This window comes from Sorex araneus, chromosome 10, assembly GCF_027595985.1.
Source record: "Sorex araneus isolate mSorAra2 chromosome 10, mSorAra2.pri, whole genome shotgun sequence".
Taxonomy (NCBI): domain Eukaryota; kingdom Metazoa; phylum Chordata; class Mammalia; order Eulipotyphla; family Soricidae; genus Sorex; species Sorex araneus.
In genome coordinates, this window is record NC_073311.1 from 40,581,395 (window position 1) to 40,607,363 (window position 25,969).

General features: G+C 41.5%; 1 protein-coding gene across 18 annotated transcripts in view; it reads right to left on the minus strand.

The window, feature by feature from the left end:
- Positions 1-25,969, minus strand: part of ANKS1B (ankyrin repeat and sterile alpha motif domain containing 1B) — a 1,196,591-nt gene that overhangs the window by 44,934 nt on the left and 1,125,688 nt on the right. For 12 of the 18 annotated variants that reach the window (XM_055118589.1, XM_055118588.1, XM_055118583.1 and 9 more), the window contains 3 exons: positions 18,485-18,556; positions 11,579-11,707; positions 9,048-9,119 (listed from right to left, as the gene is read on the minus strand). In XM_055118589.1, coding sequence (XP_054974564.1) covers positions 9,048-9,119; positions 11,579-11,707; positions 18,485-18,556 — 273 coding nt within the window. The remainder of the gene's footprint in view (positions 1-9,047; positions 9,120-11,578; positions 11,708-18,484; positions 18,557-25,969) is intronic. The other 6 variants (XM_055118593.1, XM_055118592.1, XM_055118591.1 and 3 more) reach the window with 1 other exon arrangement.

Below are 25,969 nucleotides of genomic sequence, written 5' to 3' on the forward strand. Positions count from 1 at the left end.
AAGGGCTTGAAGCCCAGGGTCACCCCCAGGGATTCCCGTCTGGCCTGTGGGACTTGATCATTCAGTGCTCAGAAACTGCAATGTGAGGCTGGAGTGGCTGGTCTACCCAGCAGTATGGCAGGGCCCTCTGGGTCACCCCTGCGGGTGGCGGTGGTAGAGCCAGGGTCTCCTGTACGCCAGGCACACACTCTGACTCTGAGCAGCTAACAGACACTTGAAGAAAAAGAGTTTTTGGGGAGGTTTTCTCCAGCTTGTTCCTAAAAGTAGTTCCTGGAGTTATTCCTGAAAACGACAATTCCTCAGAGTAGGAATTGATGTTAGACTGAAGACTTACATAGGACCATTATATGAGTTTCTTCTATAAGGACGGAGCTTAACTTTAATGTTCTTACATAATTCTAAAAATTAAACTTTTCCTTCGATCTGAATCGATTTCCACTACTACTTTGTTTCTTGACAAATAGAAACGACAGTCTTCATTCCTCAAGCAAGGCACAAATATTTGGAAATCTGTGTCTGAAAATTCTACTTTTGTGGAGGGGGGAGTTGTTTTTGGGCCACGCCCATCACTAATCCTTGCAGTGCTCAGGGGACCATATGAATTACTGGGGATTAAACCCAGATCAGCCATGTGCAAACTAAGCACCTACCCACTGCACTATTGTTCTGGGCCTTGAAAAGTTTATTTTTTTTGAAGATTCATTTTTTTTCTTGCTTCCAGGGTCTTTTATTGGTCATTTACACACCAGGTACCAACATTCGTCTAAAAAGAAAGGTCATTACAGGTTTTCACCTGGAAATTTGCTGTCTTTTAAGCTTGCCATATCCCATAGGGCTTCTATCCCAAGAATGCATATTCATAAAAACAGAGGAATACAGTTTCACCAATCACAGATATTATTATTATAACACATAGCTCCAACCACAATCTGGCATCTTCAGATTCATCAGTATCAGAAATGTGAGGGCAACCAGGTTTGAAATGGGCATTTTCCCTCACTTCTAAGAGTTCAATGCACCAGAAACTTCAACTTCAAGTATCCTGGAAATTCCTTTTTTTAATTTTTAAAATTTTGAAAATTAAAAAAAAAATTTTTAATGAATCATTGTGAGGTATGGTTACAGACTGACAACCTTTTGTGCTTAGGTTTCAGTCATACAATGTTCGAGTATCCATCCCTCCACCAGTGCCCATTCTCCACCACCAATGATCCCAGTATCCTTACTGCCACCCACACCCCATCCCTGCTTCCTGCCTCTGTGGCGGGCACATTCCCTTTTACTCTCTCTCTCCTTTTGGGTTTTATGGTTTGCAGTACAGGTAGTAAGTAGGCCTTAGATTTTTGGAAAGAAAGTTCCAAAATTAAACACATAAATTATTTGCTTACTTCTGATTTAAAAATAATATTAAAATGTTTCCTTGAGAGAGAGATAGAAAGATAGTAGATAGGTAGATAGATAGATAGATAGATAGAGAGAGAGAGAGAGAAAGAGAGAGAGAGAGCGAGAGCGAGAGAGAGAGAGAGAGAGAGAGAGAGAGAGAGAGAGAGAGAGAGAGAGAGCAAAAGGGAATGCCCTGCCACAGAGGCGGGGTGGAGTGGAGGGACGAGGTAGGGGTGGTGGGAGGGATGCTGGGATCATTGGTGGTGGAAAATGGGCACTGGTGGAGGGATGGGTACTAGATCATTGTATGACTGAAATACAAGCATGAAAGTTTGTAAGTCTGTAACTGTACCTCACGGCGATTCACTAATAAAATTTTTTTTTTAAAGTTTCCTTCCTCACACCAGGAAGGCAGATCTCCACCTTATTATAAGTGAAAACAGGTATTCTATTTATTTTCTTTGTAAGAAGAATTACTTCAGCATAAACACCTGTGAGCAACACTAACCAAGAACTGTGGGATTCGATAAAGCAGGATTTCTGGGAGTACTAAATTGAATGTAATGGTCTACCACTTACAGCAGCAGATGTTTTCTAATGGTATATTTAATTAGAGAAGTGACAGAGTACTGTATATTAGTGATGATTGTACCCTGGGGCAAAATTCTGGGTAAGAGGCTGGGGTATACAATAGTCTAGCTACGCAAGACTGAATTTGTAGAACCTTGTCGGCCAGAGTGAGTACTTCATTTCACCAAACACCACCCAGCTTAGCATCTTTGAAGCAGGAGCAGGGGGAGAGAATCCTATCAGAGAGAAACACTCAAAAGCTTCAGGGCTGTGGACACACTATTTTATTAATTAATTAATTAATTAATAATTTTGAATTTTATTGAATCACTGTGAGATAGTGTCAAGCTTTCATGTTTGGGTTACAATGATCAAACACCCATCCCTCCACCAGTGCACATTCCCTATCACCAATATCCCCGGTATACCCCCCCTTTTCCTCCCTCCATGGCAGACAATATTCCCCATGCTCTCTTCTCTACTTTTGGGCATTATGGCTTGCAACACAGACACCGAGAGGTCATCATGTTTGGTCTATGTTTGGTCCATTATCTTCTTTCGGCACACATCTCCCATCCCAACTGATTCCTCCAGCCATCATTTTCTTGTGATCCCTTCTCTATTCCATCTGCTTTCTCCCCTCCACTCACGAAGCAGGCTTCCAGCTATGGGGCAATCCTCCTGGCCCTTGTATCCACTGTCCTTGGGAGACACATTATTTAAAAGAGACAATTTCCAGGTGGATTTAAGAGCAAATTACCTCCTCTGAACATAAAGTGGAAAATTCCATTTGCCATTACTTGATAATTCAGATAATTCAGCCAATCCAAGCACCTCTTTCCTAACTTTCAAGCATTTTGGGAGCAAGAGAATGACAAGTCTCTTGATTTTATCAAACTAGATACTTTAGACGCATTACTGGGTTGAACCAGTACCACTACCAGATAAAACCTAATTTCTTAAACTGTGAATCATGGCCCCATCACTAAATGGGGAGGGACTTGAAAAATTTGACAAGAATGAAAGGTTTCTGAACATGGAATGGCTAAAAATTAAAATTAATTCAAAGTCAGCCTCAGTATGAATCTCAGGTGGTTCTGGCAGTGATTCCTTGTATTACATTGCCAGGGGGGATGGAATAGCCAGTGGGAAATGTTTGACAAGCCCTAATATAAGACAGCTACTGTGTAGCACGTATTGGGGATACATGATTTTCTACCTTTGGGGAGGGAAATAAGACTTTTATGCAAAGTTTTGGGAAGAGTGATAGAAAGAAAATTTTATGTTCTATGAAATTGTATTCAGGATTTTATAATTTTTTCTTTTGGAATTAATTTTATTATTTTTATTATAATTTTAATTAAAATATTTTTAAATTGAATCACTGTGAGATATATCTTTACAAAGCTGTTCATGACTAGATTTCAGTTATGCAGTGTAAGATTTCAGAAATTTTCTAACTCAGACATTTTCTCAGAGGAAAAGATTCAGTATTGGAGAACAAAATCTGCTAGGAAACCCACTAGAGACATAAAAGGCAGCACTCTACAGGAATGTTTCGGGGAAATGGGTGTCTTTCACGACCTCTCCCATGTCACTAACATGTTTTAAAATAGAAATGTTGGTAAAACTGTAGGACTAAGGAGTGAAATCATTCATAGAAACATTCTACCTTAGAGTATGCTTCAAAATTAAGGTATTTAGAGAGTGATCTATCTCATAAGTGGATATAAAGACACATAGTAAGGGAAGAGCAAATGGCCAAAGGCAACAGAGCCCGAGAACTGGTCTTCAGAAGAGCTTTCCAAGGGGGTGGGGGAAGGCTGGTAGCAGGGAGCCTTAGGACAATGGTGAAGGGAAGCAGACCCTCTGCTCAGGTGTGTGTGTGGTATTAGAATGTTGTATGCAGAAAATCCTACCATGAACAGTACTGCAAATCTTGCTGCTTCAAATAACATTTTTTAACCAATAAAAATGAAGATAATGCATCATTTAGGCTCATATTTTGGTAAAAGTCTTTAAGAGTTTAGAAAAACACAAATTTTACTTAATAAACTATCAATGCTTAATGCAAATTCACATTTATTCTTCATCACTATACATTGTTCAGAAGATTCTTTTATTTTTGTAATGCCTAAACGCAGGACTTCATAGATGCAGGGCCAAAGCAGGTCCTCAGAAGAAAATTTTAAGACTGGTGCTATTTAAAGTCCAGGAGGGAAAATCTTAAAATAATACGGCATACAAATGTTACTAGCAGTTCTGATTATCCCAAAGCTTGGAAGCTTTTGGAAGGTGAGTGGATAAACAAGCTATGCTACAGTTATGCAATGCGGTATTTACTCAGTGAAAAAGAATGAATTATCAAGTGACAAAGGACAAGGAGAACTCTTTTTCTTTTTTACTTTTTGGGTCACACCCAGCGATGCTCAGGGGTTACTCCTGGTTTTGCACTCAGGAATTACTCCTGGCAGTGCTTGGGGGACCATATGGGATGCCGGGGATCAAACCCGGGTCGGCTGCATGCAAGGCAAACGCCCTATCTGCTGTACTATTGCTCCGACCCCAGGACAAGGAGAACTCTTAAGACAACTGTTTCAAGTGGACAGGTATGATTCTAACAGATACAGCACTTGGAGGAAGGCCAGATTATATAGAACCAGGAAAGAGGTAAGAAGTTGCCACAGGTTAGGGTAAAAGGTGATAAGAGAAATCAGGGATTTTTAGGGCATGAAACTATTCTTTTAGGGAAAGGGGATGTTGAACCGTACCCAACAGTGTGCAGAACTTATTCCTGGCTCTGAGCTCTGTGCTCAGAGATTACACCTTCAGTGTTCAGGATTGAACCCAAGCAAGAGCCTTATCCCTGTCCTATCTCTCCAGTTCTGAAACTATTTTGCATGATATTATAATGGAGGATACACATTACATATTTGTCAACATAAAGTATTTGTCAAAAGCCAAAATAGAGGTTGGAGTGACAGTACAGTGGGTAGGGCATTTGCTTTGCAAAAGGTCAATCTGGATTCAATCTCTGACACCCCATATTGTTGCCTTAGCATTGCCAGCAGTAATTCCTGAGTGCAGAGCTAGGAATAACCCTTAAACACCACTGGGTGTGCCTCAAAAAAAAAAAAAACCTTCCCTCAAAGTAAACAAACTCCCCACGCAAAAACACCCCAAAACAATTGTAAAGGATGAGTGCTAATATGAACCACAGACTTTAGTTAATAAGAGACTTGTATCATTTCATAATTTGGACAGGCATCCCACACTAATGCAAGGTGTTAATAGGAGAGCAGACTGTGAGGGGCAGAGAAAGAGGAACTTTACATGGAAACTTTCTGTGTTTTATACTCAGTTTGCCCTCAAATCTAAAAACTGTTAAAGACATCAAGGAGGACAGACTGTTAGCTGAAGAGAGAGAAGGGATTCCTTGTGCCCTGAAGCAGATGACCGTCTTTCCACACTTGTTCACCAATTATAGCAGACTTGTAAGGAAAATAATGTGTGCATTTTGGGGGAGGAAACACTGGAGGAAATTAGGATTAGCTTGATTTCAGAACTGGAGGGGGCCTTGGGAGAGAGGAACAGGTTTAGATAAACTTATAAACTTCCTGGTTTTATTTATCAAACATTCCAAATGTTTCTGAGAAGGGGAAGACTTGAGATTCTTTTGGGGCAAAAGTGAATGGGTGAAAATAAGTCTTGTGGAAGAGAAACTTTTCTATATGTGGTATAAAAAAAATTCCTAGGCGAATATCAACTACCCAAAGGCAATAGAAACAAAGAGCAGGAGAACTGGTCTCCAGTAAAAAGCTTGCCACTAGGTTAGGGGTGAGGGTAAGTTAGGGAAAAGAAGAACGGGACAGTGTGGGAGAGAAAAGTGCCTGCCACAGAGGCAGACTGGGAGATGGGAGGGAAACTGGGGATGTTGGTGGGGGGTAGTGGGCACTGGTGAAGGGACTGGTGTTGAACATTGTACATTTGAAATTCAATCACAAATATCATTGTAACTTTGAAAGTCATGGTGATTCAATTCAAAGAAATACATGAATTGGTGTATGTGGTTTGCTTGTGTAGGACCAGGCACCGTGCTAGTTCTCAAGTGCCATCTGGGATAATTCTGTGCTCTGGAGTACGAGATGTTCAAGTGTTGGTCTCTTCCACTGGTTCATAAACTCAGTGAGAGCAGGAGCCAAGCTGTAGTCCTCTGTGTTAACAAAGTATATTTAAGGAAATAGTTCTCAGAATAGGGAATTTATTTCTTATGTCAAAAGGCATTTTAATTTCAGTTAAAAATGCATATTGCACAGCGGGTAGGGCGTTTGCCTAGCACGCGGCCGACCCCGGTTCAAATCCCAGCATCCCATATGGTCCCCTGAGCACCGCCAGGGGTAATTCCTGAGTGCAGAGCCAGGAGTAACCCCTGTGCATCGCCAGGTGTGACCCAAAAAGCAAAAAAATAAAAAAAATAAATAAATAAAAAAAATGCATATTGCAAAACTGAAAAAAATTTTTTTCAATAAAAAGTACAAACCAGGGGAAATTTTAATCTACAATTAATTTGGTCAAATAGTATTGCTATGTATCAACTTTTACCAGTGTATCGAAAGTATTTCCATTAGACTTGATTATACTGAGATTTGGTGGCTCAAATCTACCATCTTGAAAGCAGAGAAACAGCAACTTCAGGTTCAAAGTGAAAACTAACTGCAATTTGAGATCCACACCAGGGTTAGTTGGAGAGAATTCTAGTTCACAGTATCGTAGTTCCAGATAAAGGTGAATTCCCTGGTGCCACTAGCATTTCTGTATTGAAGATTGCCTGCCACTGATCTAATCAAGATGGGAACTAAGATATTCTAAGAAGCAATAAATTTCCTGTTCTCATGTAAAGTATCTAAACAAATACACAAGGTAGCAAACCATAAAAATGCCCAGAAAATAGGAGAATGGCTTTTAAACGGCCTTTCCCCCTGTTTCATTTCAAGCAACAGACAGGTACTTAACTAAATTATTCTCCACTGAGACTATTAATACAGCTTTACTATTGCTATCAGAATGGAATTTTCAGATCCACTTAATTTCAAGAAATGGACTGAAATTCAAATCACACAGGGTTTTAAATGGTGCCTTATGCTGTAGGACTATTTATGCTGATAACAGCATTGAAGTAGCTGGACCCAGATAATCTAGTTAAGAGTACTTAATCAGAGACGCCCAGTGAAATTCTTAGGCATGTGCATGAATATCTCTAAAATTATGATGAAGCTTGAAGATTGAAAAATGTTTCCGTTTTCTCATCATTCATTGGTGATAACATTTAGATCAGATATATATTTAGAATACACATTTCCTAGAATTACAAAACCAGCATGAATCCTAAAGGGTTTCAAGTCCAGACATGAATCCTAAAGGGCCTTGAGGCCAGACCTGCTGAAATGTGAGTCCCAGACCTGCAAATTAAATTAGCTGCTGTGTGCCTCTGTCGGCATTTAACCTAAGCTTCCCGTTTCTTCATCTGTAAAATGGGGATAATGGCCACACTCCTCTCACAGGTTCATGGCAAGTTAAATGTGATGAATATGCAAAGTACTCAGCCTAGAAGAGAGAAAGCAGCACTCTGGCATCTCAATTCCTTTTAGCAGTTATGATAATGATGAGAAAAAAGGATCCTGGGTTCCTGACACACCAGAGATGTTTTATCTAAACTAAGTTTCTAGGATAAAGATTCACTGGAATTGGGAGTTTAAGTAGAACTCTCCATCCAAAAAAAGCATAACGATTTCCATTTGTCAGCTATTGAACTGGTGGAATGATTGAATCAGCAATCGTAAAGTGAAGTCTTCACTTTATGAAGAACTCAAACACTTGAGGCCGGAGCGATAGCACAGCGGGTAAGGGCATTTGTCGACCCGGGTTCAATACCCAGCATCCTATAAGGCTCCCCAAGCACTGCCAGGAGTAATTCCTGAATGCAGAGCTAGGGGTATACCCTGAGCATCATTGGGTGTGAACCAAAAAGCAAAATAAATGAATAAATAAATAAATAAATAAAAAGAATTAAAACATTTTTAGCTTGCCATGAACAATGGATGTTTTTCCTGTTTGCTGTAATACTTTATAGCTTAGTTCACTTAATATTTTCTAGCTTAGTTGCCTTTTCCTTGTGTGTGTGTGTGTGTGTGGTGGGGAAGAGTGTATGTGGAATTGAACCCAAGGCCTCGTACATCTTGAGGCATTAACTGACACCGAGTCTCATCCTCTTGCCTCAGTTATATGCTTTTAAATATTTTTGCAGCCAGAAGTGCTCCTGTGAAATAAATTATTAGCTACAGTCGAGAGTAGATGAAAATTAAGGAACCATGATCTTAGCTCTGGCTAGTTGCTATACTGAACATATCTGGTATTCTTCTTTCGTACTGTCAGGTACATATTACTTTGTCGTCTCATCTGCTTTGAAGGAAGTAATGCAGGGGACATAAGAGAAAAGGTAGAAGGCTATGTGCATAATGAGTGACATGTGGTGTGGCTTAGACAGACTCTAAAGAATCCATCACTCCTCAATCACACTCTTGGATCTGCCGCTCCTTCCCTCATTTACCTTCCTTAAATGATTCAACTGGGTTAAATGTTTTTATCTTATTGAAAACGATGGAATACTTTAGATACACCAAAGACTATTAGTCTTATATATTATGGTTTCAACACTTCTGTTGTTTGGTAATTTTTACTTAACTAGCATTTTTTTTTCAGTAAATATGTCCAGTGGGTGCTTAAAACTCTTTCTTGCAGAAAACTCAAGATCATTTTTCTCCTATTCTAGACCATGATCAATATATTTCCCACTGACTTTAAATCTTCAAGAGCAAATATAACATGGCATAAATATATCAAAGGACAACTCAAACCACAGTGAAATAAACTCAAGTATGAATAGGAACAAAGCCCAAACACCTTTTTATGTAACAACAACATGATTCAGACGACCAACAGATGAAGAAAATAGTGATCTGAAAGTGGCAATTTGTATCCCATACCCAGTATTTAGTATTTCAGAGACTAGAAATAAAATAGTTTGGCAAACTTACCCGCATTTTTGCACAGGCATCTTGAGTTGATTCTGTCCCCCTGAGCTCTTTTATCAGCATAGAACCTAAATACTAAAATACAATAACAACAACAAAAAAAGCAGTGATTTTATGAAAAACATACACGAGTAGCGATTTGAAATCAGATTGTGAAAGTACTACCAGTGAGATTTCCTGGCTACAAGCTGTCAAATAACTTTTAGAAACCAACAGTAACCAATCTTAACAAATAAGTGCATTTATAGAGAGAATACAGCAGAATTAACCACAGTTCTGGGAGGCTGTAATTGCTCTTGATAATAAAAGTGCAGCATTTTCTAAAGATGCCATCTTTCATATCATATTTAACTGCAAAATGAGGCATCTAAAAACATTCGCCCATTTTTCCTGAGGCAGCGATGTCTGCACAAATAAATCCCACTACTCTCTGTGTAATTACAGGGCTGCAGGAGACAGCTGAGAAGCTAAGCAACGTGTGTCCTTGGCCTTGGTGTAATAGTTGGCTGCATAGGTAATTAAAGTGAGGCTGCTCTGAGGAGGAGATGCAGTTAGTTCTGGAACTTTTCTTCATTTGCAGCTGCACGCCCTAGAGGCATGCACCTGAGTAGGGGGTGCGGGTAGGTGGGGTGCTGGAGGGGAGGATGCTCCTTTGGGGAGTTGAGCCTCTGAAGCAGATGGATTCTTAGAGTGGGAAGTAGGATGGATAGAGGATGAGAATGTCTCCTTTCATCAAGGACGAACCCCAGGCTGTCTTGGGGCAAAATGCCACTCACCTTCGTGGTTCTAAGGGACCCCTGGGTCACTCTCTGATACTCTGTTCCCCAGACAGTTTTTTAATGCCAGGGCTAGAGCGTGCAGTACTGCCTAGGACCTAGCTGCCTTGAAGGTGCTTGGGGGCCACCAGGGCCACATGTGAGGCAGTTCTGGGGTGGGGGCATACAGTAATAGGGACTGAGCCAGGTTATGCATCCCTGACCATAGTGCTATCTCTCTGGCACTCGATCCTTCTGGAAGCTGAACTAGGGCTCCCTTTTTTTCCTTCCCAATTTCCTTAAAAACTAAACAAAACTCTTTATGATCTTCCCCGCTATAGTTTTCCATTCTTTCCCCTCATATCTACACACTAGTAGGCTCAGTATTAGGGGACCATGTGGTGCTAAGGATGGGACTCAGTCCTGCATGTGAAGCACACATGCATGCACGGAGCCTACTGAGCTAATTCTCCAGTTCTTATTATGTGTATTAATAATTTTCTTTGTGTTGGGGCTGGAGTAATAGCACAGCGGGTAGGGCGTTTGTCTTGCACACAACGACACAGGTTCAAATTCCAGCATCCCATATGGTCCCCCGAGCACCGGCAGGAGTAATTCCTGAGTGCAGAGCCAGGAGGAACCCCTGTGCATCGCTGGGTGTGACCCAAAAACCAAAAAAATTTTTTCTTTGCCCTTTTGGACCTCCCAAACAGTGGTAAGGGGGCCTGTGGGCATCTAGTGCCAGGGATCAAGCCTTCAAGTCTGGGGTCTCAACATGCAAAACATGTGCTCCAGCCCTTTGACCAATCTCCCTTGCTTTCCCCCTCAAGCCCCCACTACCCACTATTTGGGGTATGTTTTAGGTGAATAAAAAATAATTATCCTGGAAGATATTTGAAAGTCACTGAAGAGACCCTGGCACTGGGCAATAACAGGGCTGGGTACACCTTTGCAGGCCTGACTTGAGGATGTGCACAGGCTCTGAGCAGACACAGCAGATAGGAAGGAGGGAGGAGACATTTCATTCCTGTTGTTTTGAGGCAAGATTATGATTGAAGTCAATTCATTGCTTCAAGAGAAGCAAGTAGTGAAAGGAGAAGCTAATACAAGACAGTAAACAGAGTAAACTGCTATGCTGTTAAGTGGAGCGCTCACACCTTAATCAAACTAAGGGAAGGATGGTAGAGAAATCCTTATGTTTGAAGGTAGCCTCACGCTGCCCTAACATTTCTTTTTTTTTTTTTTTCCCTAACATTTCTTTTTAAGAGCAGCAGTTCCAAAGACCCGGCCAGGGTTCAATCATCTTCCCGGATGTAGTTATGACAGTCATCACTTGCCCCCAAACCAATGGCATCTTTGGAACATGTATCTGTCCACGCTCTTTATAATTCTCAGGTGAGCCTTATTCTCATTTTTAATATTATTTAAAAAATGGACAATACAGGCATCTACTAATGATGATGATGAAAAGAATCTGGAAAAGAAAGTGGTAGACCTTCTGCTTTGAGATCACTAGAGTATGTCTCTATGTGCTCTATCTATATTCACTTCCATCTTAAAGGTGCCATCCAGAGCATTCCATTTAGAGACAAAATTAATAAGAAGGTGGTCAAAAGGACCTTAAGCTTACAAGACTAGATGGTTTCAGCAAAGGAAAAGGAAAGAATAGTTTAGGAATTTCTATAATGGGCACTTAGTTGGATGTCTTTCCCAAGTAAAAAGTAAACAAGAGAGACATATACCCACTGATACTCAAAGACTGATTTTGGTGTAACTTACAAAAGCTTTGTAATCACAAGACTGGAAGATGAGCTTTTCTGGGTGATGTTGCCAGTACTGCACTGGAGTTGAGGCGGTGGCTTCATTTGGAGGTCGCAAAGTAATAGAAGGTTCTCCCCAGTCTCCTGTCTGAAAATCACAATTATTCTAGAGGTAATAGGAGTAGCAGACAAAAAATTTCATTCCCTATGGCTAACCTGAGTTCATCTTATCCACATATATGAACACACATGTGAAAATGCATTTGGGTATTTTTATCTGTATATAAATGCTTTTAACTATTTACTATGATTTTATATGTACTAGCATTATAGTCCCCAAAAGCCGAATTGATTTTTTGAGGTGTGAAATTTGAATTATTATATTTTTAGAAAGACACTCAAAACTATGTAAATTTAAAAATAAAACATGACAATATCATATATTATTTACTGATCCCTAATTTTGTTACAACAGAAAAAGAATATATTGTCAGAAAGACTTTCCTTTCAGCTCTCAGACTTCACTGTTTGAAACTTTTGGTTTTAATTGCTTTTATACTCAATATACTCCATTATGTAAATTTCAGCTCCCAAACAGAACAGGTGACACCACACTGCACAGCATGTTTTTTATCTTTTGAAAAAGGGTAATATAATTATTAGAGTAATATGTTTAGGAGAAAAATGTACTAATCGTTGACAGCTAGCTTTTTTTTTTGTATCTGAATACATTTGTGTGTCTATGATGCCACTGACAGTAATTAGATAAAGACCAAATATTTATTCATTATTGTTTTATTATTTGGGGGGACTAAACATAGCAGTGCTCAGGAATCCCTTCTGGAGGGCTCAGGGAACCATATGTGGTGCCAGAGACTGAACCTGGGGTGGTGCTATGCAAGGCAAGCACCCCTATCTACTTTAAGTACTATTGCTCAGTTAGACTGAAGATTTACATTCCCAGTTTCATCTTAGGAGCCTAGTCATGTACTGAGAATCCTGACGTACAAAGGCTAGCACATATTCATGGAGCAGTAGATGTTATAATACACTTGCATGCTGGGATAGGTCAGGTACAGAAGAACAACCCAACATTGCACTTATCATTTTCATAAGAATTAGCCTCGGTCTGCTTTATTAATTGTGTGAACATCTTTAAAGCTAAAGATTATGTTTGCAGGTCTTTTCTGGGCTCTAGTCTGATTGTGCATCATATGTGGGAGATTTCTACACTGTTCACATTTGAAATTCTCTTTCTCAAAGTTCTTTGTTCTCAGTTGGCTATCACTAAAACTAGACAGACCACGGGCAGATTTCCAAAATCATGTTTTCCTAACTGGGATTTCACTGGTCTTAAAGAATGCTAAGAAATGGCCTTAGTGGTTGGAAGCTTACACAAAGGTCTCATGAGGTTCCAAACCAAATAAAACCTTTGCTAGAAATTAAATTCTACAAAACCATGGGGAAATGGGTTGACACTAGGTGTCTTAAGGAGGATTTTTCAAGAGTTTCTGGTAAAAATGCAAAATTCTGGAAACAGGTACAAATTTTGGGGGGAAGAAAAAACTCACTGGTGTTTACTAAATTCTTTGAAAGGCTCTTAGAAACCCTCAAAAGTTGAGAACTGCAATTGTCCAGGAAGGGCTTAAGTAGGATGCATGTTTTGATGTAGAATGTTTCAATTCTCTCTGTGCAGTCTGGGCAAAGTAGCTTCTGGCTGAAGTGGGTGAGCAGTGGAACCATCTCTGCCCCCTGCCTGCTTGGCTTGCATATGGTTTCTTTCTAGTTGTAGATTTACAAATTCAGCTGGTTTGGTTCTCCTATCCTCTCTTTTGGTATTAAAACCTTTCCTGGCAATTTAGCATTTTTGTCTATTTTATGACCCCCTCATTGAGTTTTTTTGAGTTTTCTATTTATGTGGATTTTTATTTTGTAAAAGCAGTAATGGTTGTAGTTTAGAATTAAGTTTTCCTTTGAATTCCTATTTTGTATTTTTCCTTCCCTCTCAAACACTTAGCTATTTGTGATCTCTCTAGTTTTTATTTCCATGGGCTTGAATTTACCCTCAAAAGCTCAGATACAATTAAAAATGTTGGATCTATGGATTCCATGTTTATTTGGAAGTTGAGTGTAAAAAACTTTAAATTAGAACTCTGGAGACATGCAGCTGTGAATCCTTAATTCGAAGCTCCCCTCCCAAATCTACCCCGTCATCTTTTGCTGTCCCCATTAGCTCCCCCTTCTCCCTCTTCCCTCGAGAAAGCAACAACAACAGAGCAAACAGGTGTTGTACAGTGAAGTCACAGGAACACTGCTGACAGAACAACAGAAGTTTGCACACAACTCCGTGAAATGATACAAGGGGAGGAACTTGAATGACATCAAAAGATCCTTCGATCCAGTGTCTGCTGATAGGACAACTCAAATCAAGCATCAGATCTTCACGGAAGCTGTCAGTCATAGTTTAGCTGAAGTAGATCACGGCCGAGCTCAACAGGCAGTTTTCCAAAAAGCCTGAACAAACATGGTAGGCGCTGGGAGTATTAAGAGCTTGAGGGCAAAGGAGAGGAAAAGGTTTGGGGGCAGGGGGGCGAAGCTACAGTTAATGGGGCCATTCCAGGTGTTAGTACATTAAGCATGCAAATCGTATGCAAACTCATTCTTTAGTGGTTGAATTAACTCAGGCACTTTTATAATTAAACTTCAATGTGAGTTCCACACACATACAGCCAAACGCTTATCCAAATATTTACATCATCCACATAAGTCACAGCAGCCAGCTGGGGAGTAACAAAGCCCCAGCACAACCCACCTCAGTCTGGGAACCAACCCCAGCTCTTAATTGATAACCACTAGAAAAAAAAATATCAGTGGCACATCCTCTCAACTCTGTGTAGGCAGCACCATCATCTGCTCTTTCCGGCTCTACTTTGTCCAGAAATCACACACCACCTGCTCTGACTCCGGGGGGATCTGCCCAGGCTTCCCCACGTGCTCCAGGGAGAGATAATGATGAAGAACATACTCCGTTTTGAATTTTCTTTATGGTCTTGAAACACTGCTCTTGTCCAAATATTTTAAAATTTCTTACAGGGACCGGATTTACCTTTCTGGAAACACAAGCTGAGGTTTGTGATACCTTGTGCTATCTCTAGAAATTCACTTTCCAACAGAGGGAAATGGGCTCCTAAGATAAAATATCAAGAAAACTATTTTTTTCCATCTTAGAGATTCATCAGATTAATTTTTTTATAAACTTTTTATATGTCATATATTTAGATGATTTAGCTTATAGGTAATTAAGTTCCTGTTTGGAATTCCTTTCATGGGAACAGGTGGTCTTGGCATTATATTACTGTTAAGGGCCGTTCTGGCCTTGACCCATTGGTGGGTTTCAGCTTTTCCTGTTCAACTGAGGGTGAAAACAAGAGTTCAGAGGACATGAGTGTCTTAAGCCTCAGTCCTACTGGAGGCTAAAATACTGCAGAAATAAGTAATGTTAAGGGCTAGGTAAAGCAGCTGCTTTGTGGAGCAGCAGAGGAGTCCAGAAATCAAATAAAGCTATTTTTGCCACGTATATAAAATAATTTCTAACTGTGAATCCCAGTATCCAATCTTCTTCAACGTTACAAACCTGTTTATGGAATATCTGTATTTCTTCAGGTAAGTTTAAACAATTGACTTAATATCTTTCCAGTTCAACAAGTACTTACTAAATATGATATAAAAATTAAACAAACCCCTAAAGTCTCTTGTTTAAAATAATAGTTTATAATAGTTTATAAGCAAACCTTTAATGCAAACTAGATCTCAGTGTGGGTAATGATGATGAAGCAATTGAATTTAATAATGATAGCAATAATATTTAATTAAAATGATAAGGCAAGAAAAGTCTGAGTTACAATTCTGGTCTATTTTAAAACACTGTAACTGGCGGTACATTTTAGAAGTCTCGAGTAGTTACAGAGAAGAAATTAAGATGATTGAGGCTCTTGTACTAAACATTTTCAGGCCATTTCTTTTCCTTTTTTTTTTTTTTTTTGCTGTACTTGTGATTAAACCCAGTTACTTCAAGGTATGTGCTCTATCCCAGATACATTCCTGAGAAAACTTTTCTTTTAGATGTATGCTTTGAATGATCTCAATATTCCAAGACTTTGTTCATGGTTCAAAATCTCACTTACTTGATACATGTGTATCTGGTATCAATTACGCAGATAAAAATGTACACCTTTTTAGCTAGCTTTCCAATTAAGCACAAATAAAAATTAACCTTTGAATATAGGAGAGAATTTGAGATTAGAGCTTTAAATTGAAAAGCGATTCTAATTAAGAGGTATTTATTAACGTTAACTAGAAATAGACTCTGGCTGATTTTGAAGGATTATAATCGGTCTTACTGAATGAAATGCAATGAAATGAAGTTCTCTTGCACCTGTGGTTTTCAAAAGCTGGTTGACGGGCCAGTTCCGGTCTACAGAGATTTCCTGTTGGTCCTTGAGAAAGTTCCTGCTTCTTAACACACAGGACAGCAGAAGAATGTCAGTGCAGCTCTTTGTCTTCTTGAAATAATGCTGCATCCATGACTATCAAATATTCTAGCAAAGTGGCAGCATGATTTCATACTAACATTATTTGAATTAAATACTGCCTTCTCACACATTCAAGATGTTCTATTATTAGCACTTTTGTTTACTGCTCCATTTCTGGCTATTTTAAACTTAAATATCCACAGAATTTTCATTTTATGATATCAGATTTAAAACGACTACACAAAATATTACTACAAATAATGGCTTTACTTCTGCCTCACTGGTACCCTCGATTCATTTTTTCTTATTCTTACTGGTCTGCACGTACAAAAAGACTGAAAACCACTATCCTCCACCACCACCTCAAAAGCATAAACCATGTATGAACTTAATTTTAATACAGAAAGAAAATTCACAAAGGTCTAGAGATAACTTGAGTGGATAGCAGATTCCCCAAGTGTGACCTTGTAACTCATTTTCAAAAGGCGGATAAACTATATGGTTTTACTGTCTACACATCAGATACCCATGGAAAATGCCAAAACATCACAGCTAATAGTTCTCTTTGCCTCTAATGGAAAACTTTAGACATCATGTATTTTTTTTTGGGGGGGGGGGTTAACACTCAGTGATATTCAGGGGTTATTTCTGGCTCTGCACTCAGGAATTTACTCCTGGCAGTGCTGGAGGACCATATGGGATGCAGGGGTTCGAATTCAGGTTGGTCACATGCAAGGCAAACACCCTACCCACTGTACTATCACTCCGGTCCCATAGAAATCCTGTATCTCTCTGAAGCTACAAAGCGGAGATCATTGCTTACAGTCTTATTTTTGAGAATAAAAAAGTTTTCTCAGGTGTCAAGCCAATCATTAAAATCCACGAGTCTGATTCACCTTTTGAGATGAACAGAAAGGCCTGGTATTGCATTAGTCTAAAAAAAATTTTTTTTTCAATATTAGGATTTAATTGAATTTTTAAAATAGAAGCTTTTAAATCATTTTTACTAGGAACTGCTCCCACATACCCGCTTGTAAATTTAGATCTGAACATTAACAAACATTATTCTCTATTTCATCAGAACACTTAATGAAGAGCTAAATGGATTTGAAATGACAATTGGTATTTTCAGGTTTCCTTTTCAATAATTCTGACAAATACCCAAACAAACATAAGATTTCTGTGATGCCACTGACATGCGATGATCCCTCTAGGCCTAGCAGCATGCTCCATGGTGCACTCTGCTTATAAATATGTTTGCAACTTTGGCTGTGAATGCAAAACAAGGCCTCCCAAAAGCACATCCACACACAGGAAAGCAGGATGCTGCTGTGGTTCTTTTTGACCCATGTTCAAGAATCGAGAACACTAGATCACATGCACTTGGTTATACTGATTTGTTCCTTTGAGCAGTGGTGGCCGCTTCTGACCAGGAAGACCACTGCTCGCAACTGCAGTTCAACGGAAACTGCTGGGTCCCTGTCACACCAGCTTCTGGCCACACGCAGACACCACAGTCCGCAAGAGAAAGCAGCCCCATGCACAGGAGGACGGGTGGAAGCCCAGTGGCACCCCCTCAAAGAGGCCTTCACATGCTACCCCAAGCTCTCTGATAGTGATTCTCAACCAAATGTCTCAGTCTCCCAGACAGCAGACTATCCAATGGGATATTGAACAGGCTGCAAAAAGAAGATTAAGACAGATATAAAATAGAAAATGCAAAATAATATTTCAAGTCCAGAAACACAAATTGTGAACCTCTGAATATTATGCTGCTCAGAGTAAAATTGGTCACAGTTTCACATCTAATCTCCCCAATTCAGTATTTACACAGGGGGAAAAAAAGGCTGAGAACCACTTTGTAGCTGTAACAATGCCTCTCTGGGCTATCATCCTCCCACGTTTGCATAAAATTCACACAGACTATCATGCAAATCATACTCAACTATTTCTTACAAGAAAAGCACAGGAACTTTTGAAAATTGTTAAGACACAAAGGGTTGAATAGCCCACGGACATGGGGAAATACAAAATGGGGAAGAAGAGCTGATATATACATGTATGTGTGTGTATATATATCAATTTACCCTTTTCCTTTTTTCCATAAAAGCAGGTTAACATGGACACCCAGGATGAAAGCCAAAACTCACATGGGACAGATTTTTGCTGGAGACTTTAATACCAATTATGCTGTTCATTTTAGGACAATGTTGGCACATCAACCGGTCACAGGGCACAGTGAATGAATATAATAGACAAAGAATCTCAAGTGTCACTAGACATCACAAATTTTCTGCATTGCCAGGACACAGTACCTTAGCTCTTGACAACACTTGGCAACACATTACATGGTGCAAGTTGAGGAAGTAAAAAATAACCAGGTGTAACCTTACATTATGAACCTGATGAATGGCTGAGAAAGGAAATCCAGCGTTCTGATTCGTCCATATCTCACAGACAGACGACTGCCGGTATAAACAGAAAACTATCTCATCTTGTCAATATTTAAAACATGGCAGCTACCAATGTAGCATCAGGGAAAGGAAGGAGGAACATAATAAAGAGCAAAGAATCACATTCCTTAAAAAAAAATACCCCAAACTCAAACATGTTTTCGGGTTAGCCAAAGTTTAATAATTGACCTTCCAAGTCATTGTTTAACTCAGTGGCATTTTGGGTTAGCTGGGGAGGAAGGGGGGAGAAAAAGAGCATTTAAGAATTAGTTTTATATCAAAGGAGATTCCGAAACATTCACATCTTGGAAAAAGCAAACTATGTTATACCTTTGCTAAAGAGAATGGCATTAGAGTCCCTTCTGACACTCATTTCAGAGGATAAAATTTTCCATGAAGTTTAGGAAAGATGAGAAATCCCCTTTCAAACAGGTTAAACCTTTTATTTTATCTTCAGTAGGTGAAAAAATGCAATAAAACCACTGTCCTGATTTAGTCATTGCTCTATTTGATAAACCTAGAAGATATTTTTCTCTCTTGTGTCCTCAAGGGCAAACTCTGTGGGTCAGTCACAATGGAAGCAAGTCTGTGATGGAGCGAGTGCTTCCAATGGTGGGGTCGGGGGGCTAGAGCAGAGAGGGTTTTGGGTAGGGAAGCTCGGTTATGTTTGTCAAGCATGAAATTTGGGGAACAGCAATTTTGAGCCTAATGAATCAGACACATAATTCGGACTCAACCACATCATTAGCACTCTAACCATTAGCAGCTATTAAAAGGCAATTTTTGCTTAGAACCAAATGCTGAACTACTAATACCCTCCCTCTAGGTGTTACAGAAGAACCACCAAAGAAGCCAAGCAGGCATCTTGGCTGGAGTTCTTTTCCTGATTTCCATCATTCTAAAGATATCAGGAGATTGAACCCCATGGAACCATGGAGAATGGTAGAGTGCTCAAATGGTGGTCAGCAAGTGCCAGGAACATCTTCAGTATTTACACGCTGACCACATAGATAACCAGAGATTTTCAGGAAGGAGAGAATAGAACCACACTTTGGTTTAGAAATCAAGCCTGAGCCCCTACTCGTACCTTAAATCACCATCAAACAGCACGTTAAGGAAAAGAAGGCTGATCCCTGGTTGAATATCTTCCCCACCCCCACCTCCAGAAATGCTGACCAGGAATTTAACATCTCTCTCTCTCTAGTTACAAGGGCACTTACACATACACACACACACACACACACACACACACACACACACACACACACACACCCCTTTGCTACCATTCCTTGGACTACCTGGATGGCTTGCAGGGGATTGATACTAGGTAACTGGTGTTCTGGTACGGAAGTCACACCCAGCCAACTCTTAAAGTAGAACGCCCCTTCTCAACTGAACTTTGTATGCTTTTCACCCCAGGGAACATCTCCCTCCCTCCCTTCCTTCCTTTTTGCTTTTGGTGTCATGTCTTGAATGTCTCCCAGCAATGTCTCGAAGAGCCCAGCAAGATATCGAGAGTATCCCGCCTGCACGGCAGAGCCTGGCAAGCTGCCCGTGGCATATTTGATATGCCCAAAAGAGTAACAAGTCTCACAATGGAGATGTTACTGGTGCCCACTCGAGCAAATCGATGAACAATGGGACGACAGTGCTACAGTGCAGTGCTACCCAGCAATACTCAGGGGTTACTCCTGGCTCTGCACTCAGGAATCACTCCTGGCGATGCTCAGGGGACCATATGGGATGCCAGAGATTGAACCCAGGTCAGCTGTGTTCAAGGCAAATGCCCTACCAGGTCTACTATGGCTCTTCCCACTACACCCCCCCACACCTCAACATATTTTTTTCCAAGTCTATTCACCCCCAGTCATATGTCCAGCAGTGTCTGCTGACCTAAGTACAGCCTCCCTGCTGCTGTGGGACCTCTATCCCATGGCACTCTCACTGGAAAGGGGCAAGCCATTCCGAGCGAATTCTTGGACATGAATCATACCTTCCACCATATTCACAGGCACTGAGTGCTACTGGTAACCCAGTGCCCACTTGCCATCTGGAGATAAAGACCCTGACCTGCAGAGAGGCTCAGTGCCTGCTCAGGATCACCAGTCCACGGCAGGTGGCCTCGGGAGCTCAGAAGGGTGAGAACCTGATACTGGCTTTCCCGGCAGGCAAAGGGATTCCCAGAATGTGTGGAACATGAATCCCTGAGAAAGTAAATGTATGTGAAACTTGCTCACAGCATGGTCTCCCTGCCCAAAGGTATGGGACTCTGTGAAAGTCTTATTTCACTAGCGTGGCTCTTGACGGGCACCCGGCCACTGAGCCTCTGGGGCTGACCATGCTAAACTCCTACTTCCTGGAGACACAAGCTTCATTCTATGCCAGATTCCCACAGTGTATCTGATTCACCGCAGCCCCATCCTGGGGCTCAACGGACCCGAGGTGCATGGTCTTCCTCTTCCCTGCTCTTCACCATGAGGCAGGGAAATCTCAGATGCTCCCCACCCCAAGCTTCCTCATGGCCTTATTCGGGGGGGGGGGGGGTGGTGGTGAAGGTAAAGGAGAAGAACCGGGATCTTTCTTCTCTTTCTTTTTTGCTTGTTTTCTTGGGTCACACCCAACTGTGCTCAGGTCTGACTCCTGCCTCTGTGCTCAAAGATCACCCCTAGTGAGCTTGAGGGACCATATGGGGTGCCAGGGACTGAACCTGGGTCAGCTGCATTCAAGGCAAACATCCTACCTGCTGTACTATGTCCCCGGCCCCCTTTCTTATGTGGCTTCGTTCTCTCAGGTACTTGTCCCTGCTTCTGAGCACAGGCCTTGCCAGGTTTTCTGGTTTCAGGGTTGCTGCACACCTGGATGAATTCTTTGGAGGGTACTGCTAGGGTGGGTGTGGGGACCTAATATGCAGTGACTGATGGAGCTTGACTCCTTCCAATCACCATGCAGGGCTCCCAGTAAACATGCATGGTCCCTGGGTGGGACTCAGGCGAGAGGGTAAGCCCCGCATCCTTCTGAGTGCCCAGCTGCATGCCACCTACACAGCCTTTTCTTAGAATGTGAGTAGTTGGTGCCTACGAGCTAATTCCTAGTTAGCGTCCTGGGGTATGACTCTACCTTCCAACAGTCACAGGATGTTAACGGAGAGTTAAGGAGGGAAGGGAGGGTATCCTCTAGACAATCTCAGTGAAGGGGAAAAAACCTAATCATAAACTGTGAGGAAACTTCCTATGTGACTTACATTATTAAGAAGTAACCATCGCCATTTTTTTCCTGCAGACTTTTAAATTTAGAAAACGGAAAATGCCTATAATTTCCAATAAGCCCATGGTGCCTTGAAAATAACAGAAAGTCCAATTTTTATAATAGTTTAAAAGAGAGGCAGGTAATTGTGTTTCAGTTATGAAGGCTGCTCCCAAGAGCTGATACATTTCAGATAGCACAAAAATTGTGCTGGCACTCAGGAATTTATCAGGTTTGTAGAATTGTCTTTTGAAGAGGACCATTTGTAACTGGAATCTTCATAAGAGTTTTTCTTCCTGCATGTGGCTATCTGACACTTCTGTAATCAACCTTTTGTTTTTGTTTGGGGACCATACGTACCAGGGCTTTGTGCAGGGCTTTCTCATGGTTCTCTGCCCCGTGATTATTCCTGTCAGGTTTAGGGGACAGGGTGCCTGGAACCAAACTGGGGTCAGCTGTGTACAAGACAACACACCCTATCTCTTCGTCCCTGAAACTGGATTCTTTTTTTTTTTTCTTTTTTGTGTCACACCCAGCGATGCACAGGAGTTACTCCTGGCTCTGCACTCAGGAATTACTCCTGGCGGTGCTCAGGGGACCATATGGGATGCTGGGAATCAAACCTGGGTCGGCCGCATGCAAGCCAAATGCCCTACCCGCTGTGCTATTGCTCCAGCCCCTGGAACTGGATTCTAAATTTTTAAATGCAAGATGCAAGAGTTTCCACTGCAGAATTTCATTGTATCTATGACGATAACATTTAAGGGGGCAAGAAGTATTGGAGGGCCGTCTCGAAGAGTTTTGGTGAAGAAAACAGCAGTGGGAACCTATCATCTGGAGCCCAGATTCCTGAAACAGCAGCATTACATCTAGTTTTAATTAGACTTTCTTCATCTGTAAAGAAGAATACAGGACTGATTTCTCCAGGGGGTTGTAACTCACGGTAAACTTCATGAGCTCACACTTTCTCAACAGCCGAACTTCTAGACCTAGAACTTAGACTGTCTACACCTGTCTAATGGTTTTATGGAGTGAATGGACTCATACAGTGGACTCCTACTGTAATGACAAGAAGCTGTATGTAATTAGAATTATGAAACTGTATTGAAAATTAAGAAAATGTGATGGGGACTGGAAAACTGAAACTGACCCTCTAAGTTAAACAAGAGAAGGGCGGGAGAAGCATTCCTTTTATGATCCCAGTTAACTGAGTTAAGGGCCCACCAGATTAATGGGAGCACACTGGGCCCGACAGATTTATGGAAGTGCATGGGAGATGGTACCTGAAGGCCGCACCAAAAATGGGCAAGAGATAACAACACTGACTGTTTTTCTTTTGAGCACCTGAAGGCCGTCTGATCTGCGAACGATGCATTGGTTGTTTCTCTTTCACTTATTGCCTCAGTATCCCCTGTTTGACTGATAAGAATGTACATAGATTGTAGCCCACCTTTAGAGGATAAAAGAGAGACCCTGTCAACAAATAAGACCCTCCAAGTCTCTTTCTCTTCTGACTTGGGGTTCTCAGTGCTGAGCCTCTAATAAACTCACTATCCTATCCTGAGCTGTCTCTCTCTGTCTCTCTCTCTGTTCATTCTCGGCTCACACCAGCACAACACCTACTTCTCAGTAAATAGTGAAACACTGTAGTGCATCAATTACTGTGGTTTCTTTCCATTTATAGTTGGCTTGCCCTGCTATTGCACTGTGTCTTTAATAAAGTGGGACTGGTACTGCCCGACACACTTGGAAATTAACCTTGCAGACTTCTCCTGAGAAGAGTTTTTATTTTTCCTGATAACAGCAGAAAGTTGGCTGCCAACTTTATGGCAGTGAGAAGGAACATTTGTCAGCACATCTATCTGTTAAAAGGCTGCTTGAAAGAGCTTGGAAACAGTTCTGTCAAGGGGTGTTAACCTCCTTTTGCAGTTCCATTTGCTTATTAATTTTCTTGTAATCTCTTTACCACTTGTACTGAAAAGGCTAATTTCATCTCTCTCACCCTGAATCATGATGGAATGCAAATAATGGGAGCTAAATCAAGCTGTAACTGAGACATTGTCAATAATTTAGTGTTTATTTCCTTGATCGTGAAGTTAGCATACCTTTGAAAGCATGTGTTCCATTTAGCTCAGACCTTTCTCCTATGTTTATTTCCTTCAACTCCAACACCAATCGCCCCTGTGCTTCCATTAGGGAACTCAGGTTACCATGAATTCAATTCAGAAAATATAAGCATTTGCATTCAAATTAAAAAAAAAAGAATATGATAAGCTATAATCTAGTGTCTCATGATTTTCTTCTGGAGTCAGATTCTGCTCTGTTCAACTGATAGGAACCCAGCTATTTGTCATACACCCTCTCTCCTTCCTCACCTGCTTCCCCCTTTATGGCATGTTCATAGGAAGTGCCGTAACAGCTTCCACAAGAGCAAACAACTCCTTTCCTTGACCTAACATCCTCCTGAAACTCCGCTCCATTTCTATTCTTCCTACATCACAGCCCCCAGAGGGCTCTTGCTTCCCTAATATGTGGTTTCCACCATCCCTCTTCTTCTCCCCACACCTAAACTCGTGCTACTAAAGCCACTTTCCCCAGGGACTGTCATTCTCCAAATCCTACATCCATTTTCCTTGGCTGGGTGGCTCCCACCCAGTCAAGGGATTTTCTAAATTTCCTTTGTTAGATCTTCCGACCTGATCCTGGGATCTCTTCTGCAACAAACCTCAAACCTTTTCCCTGTCCCTTCCTTTGTGATACAAGATCATCTGGCCCCAACCCACATTTTTGTCTCCAACCCAGACCTCTCCTTGGAACTCTGGAATGGGATGCCTGGCAGTCTGCTTCACACGCACTTTAATGTGTAGTGGATAACTTAATCTTCATGTGAATGCCCCAAACTGAGTTTTTTATAATATCATCTTCTCTACCAGCACTGTCCCACTACCTGCAAATAGTGCTCAGGAGACCTGGAGCCACTGCTGGTGATACACTGTGAAGGCGAAACTGATGCCATGACAAGCTGCAGCTAATATTAAGTCTCAGTTAGGACTCAGTTTCTGTTTCCCTGAGGCAGGACTTGCAGTTTCTGGTAAAATCCCAATTGAGTAATTCACCTGGATAAGAAACTGGGCAGTTGGATCTGGCCAGTATTAAGAGGTCACTGCATCCTTCTTGGAAAGAACTCCAAACTGTTACTGATACCTGCTGTCCAATTGCTGACCACTGATGTAATAAGGCCAATGCTAAAAATAGGCCAGTATATAAACTGATCTTAACTCTGAACCCTCTATAAACTGCTTGTGATTTGGGGTCAGGGTCCTTGTCAATACTCCACTGCATTGGATGAGACTTGGACCCGAGCTTGAGCTAGCCAATAAAGACCCTTTGCTTATTGCATCGCAACTTGTCTTCATGTGATTCCTCTGGGGAGATCTCGGCTGGGTTTAACAACACCAGCTGACGATTCAATGTGAGGGTTTGAGGATGTGGTGCTGCTCAAGGCTAGAACCCCCTATCGGACTAGGGGGCCTCTAGGGCTACACCTGTCCACAAGGGAGGCCATTCTGTGCTGGGAATTGAACCCTAACCACTGCTTGACCTCCCTGCACCCCACCTCAGCTTCCTCTTATTTGGGGAACCTGGTGGTGCTCAGGGTCTACTTCCAGCCGGGTGCTCAGGAGGCCACGAGGGACCAGGGATTTCCTCCTGCATGCAAAGCCTGTGCTCAGCCCATGAGCCCCTTCTAACTTCTCTGCATCAGCTTTATTTTTTTTTTCCTTATCTCAGAAAATTAGCCACTTCTTTTAGCTGATCATTCTCAGAGGGTTGTGGGCACCAGGCCTGAAGGGTTGGGCTCAGGCCCTCTGGGACAGCCTTTACAGAAGGGCAACAGTCTGGGCTGGGTCTTGGAGCGGAGCAAGCTGACACAAGCTCCTGCTGTGCAACCCCAACCTTAGGCTCCCCAAATCTCTGGGCATCTCCCCAGTCCTAAAGAGTTATGAATCCAGCGCTTCTATCAGAGGTGAACCTCTTTGGCCTTATTCTAGCCCTAACACACAGTGAAGAGGCGTTTCGTCTGTTCTTCTTCTACTAGAATTCTATTCTTCGGTCACTATTCTTCCTTATTTGGGGGTGTTCGGAAATGGGTAAATTGGCCTGGGAGTTAGCTCAAGGGGCTGG